At 39.7% G+C, this 15,694-nt stretch overlaps 1 protein-coding gene across 8 annotated transcripts in view; it reads right to left on the bottom strand.

The window, feature by feature from the left end:
• Nucleotides 1-15,694, bottom strand: part of LPIN2 (lipin 2) — a 111,198-nt gene that overhangs the window by 13,017 nt on the left and 82,487 nt on the right. For all 8 annotated transcript variants that reach the window (XM_003406373.4, XM_010586840.3, XM_023543966.2 and 5 more), the window contains 6 exons: nt 11,570-11,677; nt 10,786-10,909; nt 9,590-9,935; nt 6,197-6,296; nt 2,821-3,008; nt 273-366 (listed from right to left, as the gene is read on the bottom strand). In XM_003406373.4, coding sequence (XP_003406421.1) covers nt 273-366; nt 2,821-3,008; nt 6,197-6,296; nt 9,590-9,935; nt 10,786-10,909; nt 11,570-11,677 — 960 coding nt within the window. The remainder of the gene's footprint in view (nt 1-272; nt 367-2,820; nt 3,009-6,196; nt 6,297-9,589; nt 9,936-10,785; nt 10,910-11,569; nt 11,678-15,694) is intronic.

The following is a 15,694-nucleotide window of genomic DNA, read 5'->3' as shown; positions in this document are numbered from 1 at the left end:
TCTGCTAAATTTTTTGTCACATGAGTAATCTTTGCTTCAAGCCAAACTTCTCTGAACAGAGAAGCGGTAAGAATCCATAAAACAGAAAAATAACATTTCAACGCCTCATTTAAAACTAAAGCTGAGGCTTCACTTTCACTTCAAAGTCATAGTCTACTAGCTTGTTTGTATGAGATGACACGCTGTATAGTAAGAAAAACCGTAATACCTAGAACGGCCCTTGGAGAAAAAACTGCAAGTGTTTAACAGTTACAAAAGCAGGAGTAACTTACCGGTTATATATCCGTATTACAAGATTAGGGTTGTCTATAAGTCCAGGGTTTTCTGCAAATTCATGATAAGTAATGATATGTTCCATGAATTTTTCTGCAATGTAAAATAATAATGATCAATTTGGTTAGAGACTACATAAACCCCTATATGAAATTATCACAATACTCTCTGCATTGCAGGAATTGTAGAATAAAATGAGGTTTTTTTTTTTTTTTTTAACTAACTTTTTCTATATCTGTCAGACCTTTTTTTTTTTATCCTCCCTCTGTTAGGAAAATAGATTACAGATGTGGTGAGAGACAGCGAGCAAGAGACAGCCAGACAGACAATAACTAATGAAAAAACTTTTCATTCTTTATTAGCAGGCAACTACATAGCTGGGGAATACTCATGGGGGACCTACAGCTGGAAGCGGCACGCTGGATAAAATGTATCTTATAATTACTTAGAGGGAAAAAAAAAACAACCACAGAATTTAGTTCAAGGTCTGTAAAAAAAATAAAGCCTAAATTTTACAGAGCAAATGAGGATTTCCCATGAATTGCTGTACTTTGCTCATAACCTGTGTTCTGGTAGGTCCAGGCTGACAGAGAAATTTCTCGCTAGTATTGTTCCTCCAGGTAATCTATTATTTCCTTTGACATTTCTGCCTCCTCCAATAACAAACTCTACCGGATGAAGTTACCAATATTTAAGACAAAACCAAAAATACACATTCCTGTCTATTAACATAAATACATAGAAAGATATAGTGAGAGCTTCTGAAGATTATGAAAAGAATCTGACCTACCTACCTTCTTAAAAAATATTATTTTATTGTGTTTTCAGTGAAAGTTTACACAGCAAATCAAGTTCTCATTTAAGTTTCTACACAATTTGTTCAGTGACATTGGTTACATTTTACACAGTCTGTCAGCCTTCTCATTATTTCTGTTCTGGTTGTTCCATTTCCAGTCATCTAGTTTCCCTGCCCCCTTGCCTTCTTGTCTTTGCTTTAGAGTAAGTGTTGACTGTTTGGCCTCATACAGATGATTTTTAAAAGCAGCACAGTACTCACGGATGATACGGTTTATTTTATGAGCCAATTTGTTATTTAGCTAAAAGATGACCTCGTGGAATGGTTTTGGTTCAAGGCTTAAAAAGTATCTTAGGACAATAGTCCAGGGGAAACCCTCAGCCTCAATGGTCCAGTTAAGTCTAGACTTATTAAGTATCTGAGTTCTGTTTCACACTTTGCTCCCATTCTAACAGGATCCATCTATTGTGTTTCTGATCAGAAGGGTCAGTAGTGGTAGCTGGGCAACATCTAGTTCTGGTCTCAGGAGAGATGAGGCTGTGGTTCGTGTGGCCAGGTTTCTTCTCTGAGTCTTTGGTTTCCTTTATTCTCTTTTACTCCAGATGCACAGAGACCAACTGTTTTATCAGTGAACTATCTAGGTTTGTCCCAAGGAAAAAACCACTGGCCCTAACATACTCTTAATTTTTTGCACAAAATAAAACAAACACGCACAATTAAGAGATGGAGAAGGAGGAGACATAATGAGTACCCTGTGACTCTGAACAGAAAAAATGAAGGAAAACCTAGTTCAGAAACTATGGCCACTCCAGTGTCTGTCACAGGCATGCTGCCTTCAGCTCCTCTCTGAAGGTGAGAGAAGACAAAGAATGATGCTAGTGATAAAAAGAAAATCTTCCCTTACAGGAAACCAAGGACCACCAGCCAAATCTAGAAGATATTAAGAAGAGTGTAGTTTAAAAGGGAGGCCAAACCAGCAATGCTGAAGGAGGCAAGACAAATGTACACCTGGTGCCCAGCTTGTACCCAAAGCTCCCCAAACCTTTCTGCGAAGGCCCTTTCTATACCTGTGACAAGCTTCAACTCCTGGCCAACTCTCAAGCCTGAGACAGAAGCTAAGTCCTTGTACTTTTGCCAGAAAGCCCATTTATTCAGTGGACAATCACTGTCCTACAATCTCAGGGCCCTGCGCTCATTCACGTCTAAGACCCAGCGCTTCCCAGGAGAGCAGCTGGCCCCAGCCCCACAAGCATTTCACAACTTCACAGATGAGAAAACAGACACGGTGTGCCTGACCCTGGCCACTTGGCACACAGGACAGCTCTGAGCTCTCTCAATGGTGAAGTTAGAGCCTTCAAGGCACATGCTTTTACCAATGACGTTTACATTTAATGTCACCCCACATGAGGTGCCTTCAATAAGGGCTTAAGAGTCAGATAATTATAGGGAGGAGATACCTGTCAGCCACAAGAAGCCCTGGTGGCGAAGTGGTTAAGAGCGTGGCTGCTAACCAACAGGTCGGCAGTTCAAATATACCAGCCACTCCTTGGAAACCTATGTGGCAGTTCTACTCTGTCCTACAGAGTTGCTATGAGTTATTACTGACTCAACAGCAATGGGTTTACCTGTTACCCGCACAAGATTACTGAAAAATTTTCAATACCCAGCAATGGCTAAAAGGCAGGCTTTCAAATTAAGTGGACTAACCAGGTGGCTTCTGCAGTGAAGACAGGGCCCAAGTGTTCACATACCTTTAGAAATTTCTCCGTTTTCATTGAGGCCCCCGCAAAGTGAGAGGGTGACATCGGGCAAGTCCATGGCAGAATCGGAGAGGCACTCAGTGCCGCTGTCTGCGGCTGCACTTCCCACAGACTGTGGGGACTGGGAGCCAGAGAATGTGTCCGACTCAGGCCACTGCCGGGAGCCAGGGTCTGATTCACTAGGTAGTGGACAGGGACAAAAGGATTTGCCTTAGTACAACTTCTCGTATCCCTAGCTTATTACTTGGTTCTTTAGGGGTTCAAACCAAATTTCAGGTCCTCTAAAAAGGAGCTGACTGACTTATAGTCAGGCCACAGTTTTTCTTAGAAGGAGGTGTTCAGAACCATATAAATGACATTGAAAATACGCTCAACAATACTACTCAGGAATTCACTGTGAATGTGGTAAACACATCACAAAATCAATACAGTCACTCACAACAACGCGCCCATTTCAACTACAGCCTTACTGATTTTAATTCAAGGATTAAAGAGTTATAAGCATTTATTTAATTTCCATGATGAAAATGACAGGTAATTAAGAAAAATCTGATGTTTCGAAACCTTTTCATCCTAATTTTGTGAAAAAGCTGTGGTACCAATACATTCGAAGAAAATTACTGCAGTCTAAGGCTGTATTGGGAACCCTGGAGGCATAGTGGTTAAGTGCTACAGCTACTAACCAAGTGGTTGGCAGTTCGGATCCGCCAGGCACTCCTTGGAAACTCTATGGGGTGGTTCTACTCTGTCCTGTAGGGTCGCTGTGAGTCAGAATCGACTCCATGGCAGTGGGTTTGGTCTTTTTTTTTTTTTTTTTTAAGGCTGTATATGTTAAAAATAATGCTTTTCTAAATTCATCTGTTATGTCACAAAACAAAAGAAAGCAGAAATTAAGCAACAGAAAATTCTCAGGAGGGTAGACCTGCCTAAAAAAGAAATGTACTGAGCAATCAACTGGAAGTGAACTGTTTTCACACTACAGAGGACCAGGATTAAAGATGAGGTTATTCAATATTTTCATTTTTCTGGATGACAAGGCACAAAAGCCAGGTTTCAGAAGGCAATCAGAAAGGAGGCCTCTTGCAATGAATCATACATGTGAGAGAAAAAGGACGAGGAAATGGCCCCTTACGTATCTCAGTCATAAATATTTACTACTCTACACCCTTTGAATGGAGACTTGATGCCAAATTTGAGATACTGTTCCAGAATTTTCATGTTCACTTACTTTGTTCAAAAAGCCGGTACATTCAAAGTTCCATTAAAAACAAACCAATGTATGTGGATCCAGTGCAGTTATAAGATCTTTAGGAAAACGTCTTATATTTGAGCAGAAGGTGGCAGGCTAACTAGAGAGCAGATTCCAAAGCTCCTGTTTTGCATCCGAACAACAACAGGTTCAGGTTTTTAGAAATGTTTACTCTCAGCAGCGATGCAGTTACACCACAAGATTGCTATTAATTAGATCAACAGAACGTCCTCTTCACTGGAAATGGTGAAAGAGGCCAAAATCAATATAAAGCAGCAAAGCCTGTTACGATGTTGTGGGGTTGAGTGGCAAGGCTGAACCTTGGGAAAAACACAAACAGACGACTGCTGTGTGTTCACAAAGCCCATTTCCTCTTCCTCCTGGATACGCGGCTAGGTCACCTTTCTCAGCTGCCCTTGCAGTGAGGGGTGGCCATGGGGCTAAGTGGCCAAGTCTTCCATGTGAGCAGCAGTGGTGTGATGTGCCCCCTTCCAAGCCTGGCCCATGGAAACCTGCCCCCTGTAACCCTCCTCTCTCTGTCAGAGCGCTGCAATGATAGACTCTGAGGTCCTACAGGGATGGTGGAGCCTAAAAATGAAGGAGTCCAAGTTCCCAGATCCCTGTGTGGAAGGCCTCCCCCAGACTCCAGCACTAGAACGTTATCATACAAGCGAGAAATAAAGGTCTACTGTGTTAGGCCACTGAGATCTCGGGTTGGGTCAGTTACAGCAGCTATCATTACCCTAAGCAGTACACCACCAAAATGCACGGAGGATGCCATCTGATCAATGTGCAGCCAAATCCAGGCAAGTGATGTGATTTACAGTAAGGTTTAACCATACTTACAAATACTGGGTATTCAATGATCGTGACAGTAACTAATGCTTATAAGCATTAAAAGTCTCACTATCTTTTAGTATTTAAGAAATGTCTCCAGGAATAATTAGCTCATGAGATAAATGGACAATGAATGGCCCTACCAGTCAAATCAAAACAGACCACAGTAAGGTCCCATTGGATTAGTCTTCTCCCCATTTTTTTTTTTTTTTGAAGAGAAACTAAGAAACCTATCTTAGAAATACCAATATAAATAAATGAATAGAATGGAAAATCTGAAAGCAATATTTTAAGGTTTACATTTTAACTTTTCTGTTGTAAAAAAAAAAAAAGTGAAGTAGTTTCAATTCTCTTACCTTAAAAACCCAACTATTATTTCAAGTGAGGTCAATATTTTGAGGCAAATTCAGGGCACAGAGTTAGGAAGGAGTTTGAAGGACCTTCCAAAAATGTGTGTAAAAAATTTATTTACCTTTGTATCAATCTTCTTTCTCTATTCCAAATAAACACCTAAAGAAATAAGTTCTTCAATATCTCATTTAAAAGTATTTAATCACGTATACCTACATCAGTATTTCCAAGCCCTAAGAGTATACCCATGAGGAAAAGTAAACTGTGTTTTGTAATCACAGAGTATAACAATGGAATTCCCGTAAGAATGGAAATAAACTTGGGAAAACAGTACAAACATACCATATTTGTCTGAGGTTGCAGAGTTATACAAAGGGAAAAACCATGAGGGAGGGGAAGGAGAAGTGACAAACAGAGAGGGCTGGGGGACACAGTGCCGCTGGAAAGAGCCATCCCCAGGCCCAGGTCTGAGATCAAGAAAAGCCTCGGAACTCAGACTCAACTCAAGGAATGAAAGCATTTTTTGTAAAATGCTTTCAAATAAATGAAGATATTTTACTTTAAAAACACATAATGAATGAAACAAATGCTACAGAATTTTCCCAAGGATGCAGAGTTCACAGTAATAACTGAAAAAAGTGCCGTTCGGAAGTCATACCCATTCTATACGCTTTTGTAGGTTTTCCTAGGGTACCTCTCCTCATTACACTGGAAATTTCTTCATAAATAGGTATGCTGTGAATTTCAAAGCCCTACAGTCAAACACATGCACAATTTCTGAATTTTCCAAAACCCGACGCAATCAACAGATTTAGTAAAAGAACACCCCACACCTTGTTCCTTTTCCTCAGATGAAATGCTTTGCTCTAGAAACAGCGAGAATATTTCAGAGCCATTCACCCGTCACCATAACATTAGGTAATACGCTACCTTTTAGGGAAATAGAGGGCAGCGACTTCAGGTTCCAGAGCCTTTAAGTCATCTAGGTAAATATCATCAGGTCCCTGGTGCTGACTTCTCTTGTGGACACCTGTGTTTATAAGAAAAACACAACAGAGGTACAGAGGTAAGAACTCAGTTATTCTTTATTTACGATTATACAAGAAAACAAAGAAACTCTGCAAACAATAAAACCTGCCATGATTGGGACAGGGTTTTATGTGAGAGGGTTTTATCTTTATCTCACGTGTTGGATCTCATTCACCCATGCCAATGCAAGTGCAATACAGTGCGATACAAGTCACAGCTGCTCAGTGAACGCAGGCTGACTTAGGCATTCTTTCCTTTGCTGTTGCATGAGTCATCGAAACTCTAAATAATTTTTATTTGACAGTGAAGGGTTTTTTTTTTTTTAATTTATAGGTAAGGACAAGCAAGAGCAAACTTGATGCAATCACTTGTATCGAGAATGAGACTATTATTTGAAATCACTAGTTGAAAGGTTGTTAGAGAAAGAGATACTCACATGGTGTGCCAAAGTACAGACCCAAAGATCACAATCTAATCGCAAAGGAACAAAAATCCTTTACCATAGAGAAATCTGGCAGACGACAGCTTAAACAAGTGGACAAATTTAGCATCATTAATAGTGGGAGCGTTACGAGATGCAATATCAAGTACCCAGTATAGCCCATAAAGTAACCTTTAATTAAAAATATAAAACATACTTAACATATTTAATCCAAATCTAATTAAGCCTCTGGAAACACAGAGCTATGTCTGCGAACCAAAAGGTGAGCAGTTCAAATCCACCAGGTGCTCCTTGGAAACTCTATAGGGCAGTTCTACTCTGCCCTATAGGGTCGCTATGAGTGGGAAACGACTTGACGGCAATGGGTTTTCTGGGTGATTAAGCGTCTGGAACTGTTCTGCCCCCTGCAGTAGCCACCAGCCACACGTGGCCAGTGAACATTTGTGTAGCGTCACAAGTCTGAAATGAGGTGTACCAAATGTGCTAAGAAATATGTAAAACACACTGGATTTATAAGACTTATTATCAAAAAAAGAATGTAAAATATCTCAATTAATTTTTTATACTGATTACATGTTAAAATTACAGTATTTCAGATTTACTGGTTAGATAGCATGTATTATTAAATTTAATTTCATGTGTCTTTTTACCTTTTCAATCTTACTACTTCAAGACAAAATCACATCTTCAGCTCACATTACATTTCTATTGCCTAGTGCTGCTCTAGAATTAACTTCTAGTTTAAGGAAAAACCATCAGACAAATGTGCAACACGAGAAAGTCTACAAGACAACTGGCTGGGATCTTGAAAAGTCAATGTCATGGGTGTAGAGCGGAGAAGGTGTAAGCGTCTCTGTGTGGGTGCTGTTCTTAAAAAAAAGATTAAATAAACACAAAAAACAAATGCAACATGTGAACCTTGATGGGATCTTGGTTTTGGAAAAACAAACAATGAAAAAACCCAACACTAAAATGGTAACTTGGTATATTTAGGAAAATGTAAAACAGACGAAGTATTAGACAGGATCACTTTTTTTCTTCAAGATGGTAGTACTACTGTGGTTATAAAGAGAATGTTCTTTATTCTTAGAAGCGTATCTTGGGGTCCTTGTGGTGAATGTCATGTCTTGTTTTCAAATGGTTTAAAATAATTAAAAACCATGTTTGTGAATAGAAAGACAGAAAGAGCAAGAACACAGATATGCACAAAATTTTTCATAATAAAAAGGTGGAGGAAAAAAGGATGAGACCAAAAGAATGGTGGGAAACCACTCAGCGTTTTCTCTCTAGTCAGGTCCTACACTATGAGCTACCAATGTTGTGTTGTGGTGTGCCGTCAAGTGGATTCCAACTCAGCGACCCTATATGACAGAGTAGAGCTGCCCCATATGGTTTCCGAGGTTATAATCTCTGCAGGAGCAGGTTGCCAGGTCACTTCTCCCACAGAGTGGCTGGTGAGTTTGAACTATCAATCTTTCTGGTTAGCGGTCAAGTACTTAACCATTGCGCCACCTGGGCTCCTTGAGCTAACTAACAATACCTGTTGCTGTCGAGTTAATTCCGAAGCATAGCAACCCTACAGGACAGAGTAGAACTGTCCCATAGGGTTTCTAAGGAGCTGCTGGCGGATTCGAACTGCCAACCTTTTGGTTAGCAGCCAAATGCTTAGCCACTGTGCACATTCACCACAGCAGCACTGGACTTTTCTCCCTTAATATTTCTCAGAGTAGAACAAATGGCCGAGGGCTTTTCATTTCAAAGAAGTGCTGAGATCTGAGAGGAAGCGGTGCTGAGGAACGTGACTACTAGTGGACGATAAGACTGGACCACAATTGCCTTGATTGTCAAATTACTATATATATATATTTTTTTAATGTTATTTGTGAGTGACCTTGAAAGTCCCTAACTAACTATACAAAAACTATAGCAGATATTTATTAAGTCAGTCTGTGACGCTCTAACCTTTGGTACTGGAATTAAAAAAAAAGGTGTTTGGTGATGTGGGTAGTTTCAGGGGACGCTTTACTCCCCCGAACACAGTATCCAAGGCCAATGTTCACATAGTGTGTTCTAACCCTTACTGTACCATGCAGGAATGGATAACTTCATATTTTTAAATACTAAGAATGTTCTGATTTATTAAACTTGTATTCTGAAAGGGAGATGGAGCTGTTAAATCAAGAGTAGGACCTATCTCCTCTGTTTTAGAGGAAAATAATCATCTTTTTATACCTCACATCATGGCAAAAAAGGTATTTGATAGAGCATGAATTTCACAAATGACCAAACAATTCAAACATAACAGGGTCTTTGATTTGGCTTCAACTAACCAGGTATTTCAGGTGAGAACATTTTTTATCATTCTAATTTTTTCTGTTTAACCATACAATTATTCAGATTTTCTCTTTATTTACATACCTAATCAATACAATGGTTAATTTTACTCATTAACTATTTAGAATGCCCCCATTTCTCGGTGCTTCTCAAGGGCCTACTGGGTGGCAACAGTCAGGATACAAAGTGAGGAAGTCAGGGTCCTGGTCCAGGGGAATTTACCATCTAATGAAACGATACATTAACAACAAGTAACCATAATTAAGTGTGTGATATGTTCTGATTGGGGAATTCAAATACACGGCTGGTCACCCATGACTTTGAAACGCTGAAGTAACTTAACATCAGAATTCGGAGTGCCTAATGTCAAATCCAGTGGCTGCAACAACGGACTCAAACATACCCATAACGGCCCAGGACTTGGTGACGTTCTGTTCTGTTCTACGTGGGGTCGCCCTGAGTTGGGCTGACTCCATGGCAACTGACAACAATGATGCCAAATCAAACAAAGTGATTACCTTTCTTCTTTGATGGTGAGTCTACTTTAGCTGCTGGCTTTAACTCCAAGGAAGCCTCCAGCAGTGATGGGCTAGGAAGGTGGTCTGCATCTAACATAGATGAAACGTGAGGAGTCCCAAGAGGAGCTTCAAGAAGTTCTGCGGTGGAGGCTGTATCGCTCGCCTGCTTACACAGGGCTCTGGGCTTGGGTTTCACTACGGTACAGACTGTGTCTGCCAGGGAAGTGTCCTTCTCAGCTTCACTCACAAGGGTGTCCTCGCTGGGAATTACCCGAAAATGAGTGTTTTCTGAAGGTGTAATTGTAGCTGTCCTGGGATGATGGTCAGATCTCTCTCGTTTGCTGACCTAAAAAAAAAATTGAATTATAATAGTTTAAAACTAGTTTCAAAGGTGTCTGTTAATCTATTTCATAAGCTGGATGCAGGTAAATGCATTCATTTTATTATTTATAAGGTATACACTCATTAAACACATTATTCTGTATGAAATATAAAAACTGGGGGAAGATAATAACTGCCTTTTGTTCAATATCATAGTCTTTATAAGTTACATTTATAACCGTTCTACATGAAGAGGTAAAAACTGGAGAAGACTGTGACAAAATGGTGACAATTTTTACCTACGCAGAGGCAGAGAATATTCACTTTGAGGGAGAAAACTTAAAATGCTACACTAAAATTCAGCCCTGCTTCAACTATCAAGTTTCAAGCCCCCACACTTCAAGGCTCTGTTAAAACAATGTAAAAGTGGACATAAAGTGTAACGTCAATCCTAAGTTCAGTAAAATGTTCATTTCTTGAAAACTAAATTAAATAGAAGGGCTAAACATTTTCTCTCTCAAGAAATTTATCTTCCCAGTTATTTCTTCTCTCACTATGATTGGCAAAAAGCTTTCATCATCAACTTCCTGTTTAAAATTTAACTGTGGAAATCTTGGCTTCCTTAATGTATCTTTTAAAATTTCTTTATATTAACAATCAACAAATTGTTGACACAAACAAAATGATGCTGGATCCCTTCTATGGCAGATACACAACGCGAACATGTTAACTTTGGATTTCTTATATGACCACAGGAGGGCACTACCGTCACCCATGTTCATGTTCGCTCAGTTAGAAATGGTACCCTTTACTTACGGACGGTGGGAGTCTGTCTTCCCAAGTTTTTAATAATGTGAGCAAATCGGCCTGAGTACCTTGGTGGACTCTGGGAACCCGCCCCACGTCCACTCCATGTGAGACTCGGATCTGAGCAGGCTCTCGACAGGCTTCACCTCCAGTTCTGAATCACTCTTAGGACACACGACCTGGGAATAAGTGCTGCAAACACAAGAACAAAGAAATGGGACAACTTTAAAAAGTTAGCACACCTTCAGCCTTGTTAAGCTTGACAGATTAAAAGCAATATACGGTTTGAATAGGCTGACTTTACCCTGCAGATATAAAGATGCTACTGAAGGGAATGACAAGTATTTCTTCTATTTGAGTTCTTTAATAATAATAAAAACAACATAAGCTGGCACTTACCGAGGACTTGCCAGGTCCTCTGTGAACGTGTTATTGCATAATCTCATTTGATTCTCAAGAGAAATCAGTGAGGAAGGTAATTTTACAGGACAGGAAATGCACAGGAAGACGGGTAATTAGCGTAACTACTAGTTGAGAGAAGCTAGCTGTGAACACAGGCTAAACCAAGCGTTGCTACACATCTTTTCATCATAGTTACAGTCAATAGTTGACATTAGAAGATCGGAATTTAGGAACTGTAGATGGCTAAAACCTATGCTGACCATACAGACCTATACTGGTTGCCACTGTTAAGTCAGAGAGTTTGGGAACAAGGTAATTATTGAAAGTAAAAGTAAACATTCATTCCTCTACTGGTTAAGAGAGAAATGGGAAATATCATTATAGTTGATAACAGAAAAGCTATTTAATAGACCCTTCCTTTAAAAAACGAAGGAATTTTAAAATACTTACTTGTCCAAAGGAGACCAATCTCCGTCAGATAAGGGGTAGTGGTCCCCAGGATGGAAGATCAAAGGTTCCTTAGATTCTTCTTCCTTTAAGGAAGCATTTGAAGACCCTCTGTGAAAGGAAAAGACAAAGAAAGGCAGCTTTAATGTCCCCAAACCTACCGACACACCATGTAGATGACAGAAATGAAGAAGGCCAAGTGATTAATAACCAACCCTATTATAAGGAAAACATGATACCATACCCTACTCCAACCACAATTCAAATACGGGATAAAAGGAGGAAGGACAGAAGGCAATATGTGATTCAAAATGCTTTTAGGGGTAACTGATTTAAAGGCTAGGAGAAAGAAACTAGGGCTTTACATACATTTCATTGAATTGTTTCAAATCTGAGGTAGCAATAGACCACTTTAGATTATGAGGAAATCAAAGATTCAGAGAAGTTTAACAATTTGCCCAAAGTCAAAAAGCCAGTCAGTAGCTGGATTTAAAACCAGCCTGCGTGGAAAGCCCTTGTTTGTTCACTATACTCCCCTGTACGTTATAAAAAATAGCAGAATATCAGCTGAGGACAAGATCTATAACTCAAAAATTCTAAAACTACCCCAAACTCTTAAAACCCCAAGGCTTATTTGAGAATTTTTTCTTTATTTTGACAAATTATACATGCTATGGGGATGTGAAGAAGGTGATAAAAAATTACGATGTTTTTAAATTTCATACACAGATCTTGGAACTGTAGGATTCTCTTATCTGCAGAGCTAATATAGCTAATTACTATATAACATTGAAAATACCCCTCAAGCACCGTGAGCCCCAGTTTTTCATCTTTAGTTGAAAATTTATCATTTGTCCTGCCTATTTCACATAGCTGATGGGAGATTTATGTTGTGTATCCTGTTGAGAACTCTGAAAAATATAAAGTAAATATGTCACACATACACACACATACATAAACCTCTGCAAAATATAAAGCACTATCTAAAGTTTAAGAGCCTGTTAGAGAGAAGTCGGTGTTCTAACAGAACAGACATTAAACCTATAATGAAAATATCTGTACCACCTAATTTGCTGGGCTAAAAACAGGGACAGAAACCAGATTATTTTTTTTAGTATTATTTTCTTCCTTTGTATTTTAGTTATCTTACTTTAACACACTCTGCTTTACCACTGACTCTGTCACGGCAGTTCTTCCACACAGCTGCATCTCTTAAGGTTTTCTAACTCTAACCTCCTTCCTCACTGAAGGATTACACCCTGGCATTCAACCTCATTTGCGGGGAGAAAAACACATACTTGAGAAGGGCAGACATCTAAGTAAAAACACTCTATTTTTTAATAAAGGAAAATCAAATGGTAAAAACAAAAAGGAAAAACCAGATGCTGACACACAGTCCTTACTGTCGGATCTGAAAGGACACCCTGGCTTGACCAGGTATGTAAAAGGGGTCAGATGCCACAGAAATTTTTATGTTAAGAGCATTTTGTTTTTGGAACATGTTTCACTGCAGCATAAAAGGTAAGCCAAGAAAAGTTCGCAAAGCAAGCTGGATTTGGTAAAATATTAAAAGAGAGACCAAGCACTGTTAAGAAATTCTAACCTCAGGAAGACGTGGAATGGTCTCTTCTGGGCATATCTGGTTAGAAATAGAGCTCGTTAGTCTAGGACCATTAGAATGAGGGAGAAGGTTTCTGATATTGAGGTTCCTTTCTGTCCTGTGATTCCTTTATTAAAATAGGATTTCTAAAAAATCTGTTTTGGCACTTTTTAAAATGCCACATACACCCAAGAACAGGGGACCAGGTAGGCAAACCATAACATGAGAACTAAGTATCTGAAACGAGGTTTTACGGTGTATACATCGGAATGTGAAGAAAACAGTATGCACGCTGATCATACCTCTGTTAAAACCCAAGACAAACACGAGCATTAACACTGAGCTGGTGCTGGGGCAGGGTGAGTAGCTCAGCGTCCAGTCGGAGCTTGGTGGGGCAGGGGCAGGAGGGCACAGCTGCTGAAGTTGACAATCAGGACATACAAAGCACTTCAGCCTCACACGTGCACCTCATCGTTAGGTGTCTTCACATTCCACACCACTCCGTAAGCTAACATTTTCCCGTTCAAAAACCAACAGAGGTGACGTGGATGTATACAATTGTCAAAATGCATTTTGACAACTATTTACCTGTATACTTAACATCTGTGACTATTACTGTATATAAATTACAAATCAATTTTTAAAAAAGTGGGCAAGCGAATCAATAGGAAGTTTAAATATAAGTAGCCTGAATTATTTATGTGGGATGAATTACATGAGTTTTAATCTATTTAACTGGTGGTATGTAACTATGTTAACTACCATGAACAAAGATGACTACTTCTGTTTATTTATCTGCAACTCACAGAGGACACAGTATTACTCAATACTTTCCAGTGTGGCTAATGATGCAAGTTTGCATTTGGATATAGGGGACATTTCCCTTAAAAGACACCTCCTAACAGGACTGAAAGAAGTCTTGCAAAGTTTCTCTGCCACTACGTCAGAAAACCTGAGTTGGGAGGGGGTCTTGTAAACCACATAGGTCCACCCTCTTATTTATAGATTAAGACATGAAGACGCTGTACGGTCAAAAGGCTACCGCTCCACCACCAGAAAAGCAGCAGCCCAGGCCCAGTCTATCTACTTTTTAGCTTGGCACATCCTCCATTTTTTGACCTGAACCCTCATGACTGGTGGTGTTTTTTTAAATTTCCGTTGGCTGCATAGTTAAGCACACCCTGCTTTAAGGAATTTCAGAAAAGAATTCCTCCAGGTGGCAGCATCTATAATTCACTGGTGACCTAAAGAAAAGCAAACACACCAAACTCCTGAAAATTATTATAAGACCCTTGCTTACATGTGTTCTGACATGGTCTGCTTACCAAGCAAGCAAGGTTCTGGCTCAGAGAGATAAGCTGTCAACCATTCCTAACTGTGGACCACAAGTTTTGGTTGCGGCAGCTTTTCACACAATCTGGAAAAGTAGGGGACGCGCTAGTATTCCTGCGGTGTATTCACTTCTAAAACTCATTTAACAAGATTCCCTCAGAATAGCAATTCTCGTGCATTTAGTAGGTGATTTTACTATGTTTTAGAAAGGTTCAAACTTCCCAGGATGAAGCTGCAGGTTGCTCACGAATTCGAAACTTCGCTCCATTATGTCAATAAAGGATACATGCCAACAAAAGGTGATCTGCTTTGGAGGCAAAAGTGTTACTTCAAGTCTTTTTTTGGTGAATCTTGAAAAAATTTTAGTTGGCAAAAAGATTTTGAGGAACTAAGGCACTTAAGAGAGCACGAGAATGCTGATTCAAATAAAATTTACGTTCTGTGTTCTACAAGTTTTTTTCAAAAGAAGACACATTCCTTGTTCAGCTACACATTTTACTGTAAATCAGACAAAACTTTTAAAGGAGTTATTTACACTGTTTTTAACAGCACTGAAGTCAAGCAAAGATATTTCCAGTTTATTCTTCTAGGGAAGGCAAGAATAAATAACCCTTAGGAGACTGAAAAGCGGCAAGAAAAAGGAATAGAAGGAATCAGTGATATAAAACGTAGAGTTAACAACATTTATAATTAAGCATTTCCCAGGAGACCAAAAAAAACATTATCTAGGTTTGCTCCCACTGTGGACTATTAGTCTGTCCTCATAACTGGTACGTGGCAGGTACTTTTATTGTTCCACTTTACGGACGTGCCAGCACAAACACACATCAGCTGAACCATCTGCCTATGGCTTGGAAGTGGCCAGTTAATGAGGGCATCAGACCTCTTCATCATCCTGCTACCTGACCTAGGCCTGCGCTGGTCACTGGGCACCGGGGTGGGAGGGGGTGGGGGGGGGGTCAGGGCCAAATCTGCCCTCAATTGGAATACGTTTTGAGCTCTTCTACTGATTTGGTAAATAAGTGGTGATCAAGATTTCTCAACTACAGAAAAAAAAAAAAACAAAACAGAAACTCCTTCCAATTCAACTTACTGGTACGTTTTTGTAATAAAACAAAGACCTTCGCCTTCTCAGGAATAGGTGATACCCAGCACTGGGCAGAAAAACACCACAACCCACGTTATGCTCCCCGCCA

Source organism: Loxodonta africana, chromosome 11 (assembly GCF_030014295.1).
Source record: "Loxodonta africana isolate mLoxAfr1 chromosome 11, mLoxAfr1.hap2, whole genome shotgun sequence".
NCBI lineage: Eukaryota > Metazoa > Chordata > Mammalia > Proboscidea > Elephantidae > Loxodonta > Loxodonta africana.
The sequence above is the reverse complement of the archived record's forward strand: the minus strand, read 5'-3'. Positions and strand labels throughout refer to the sequence as shown.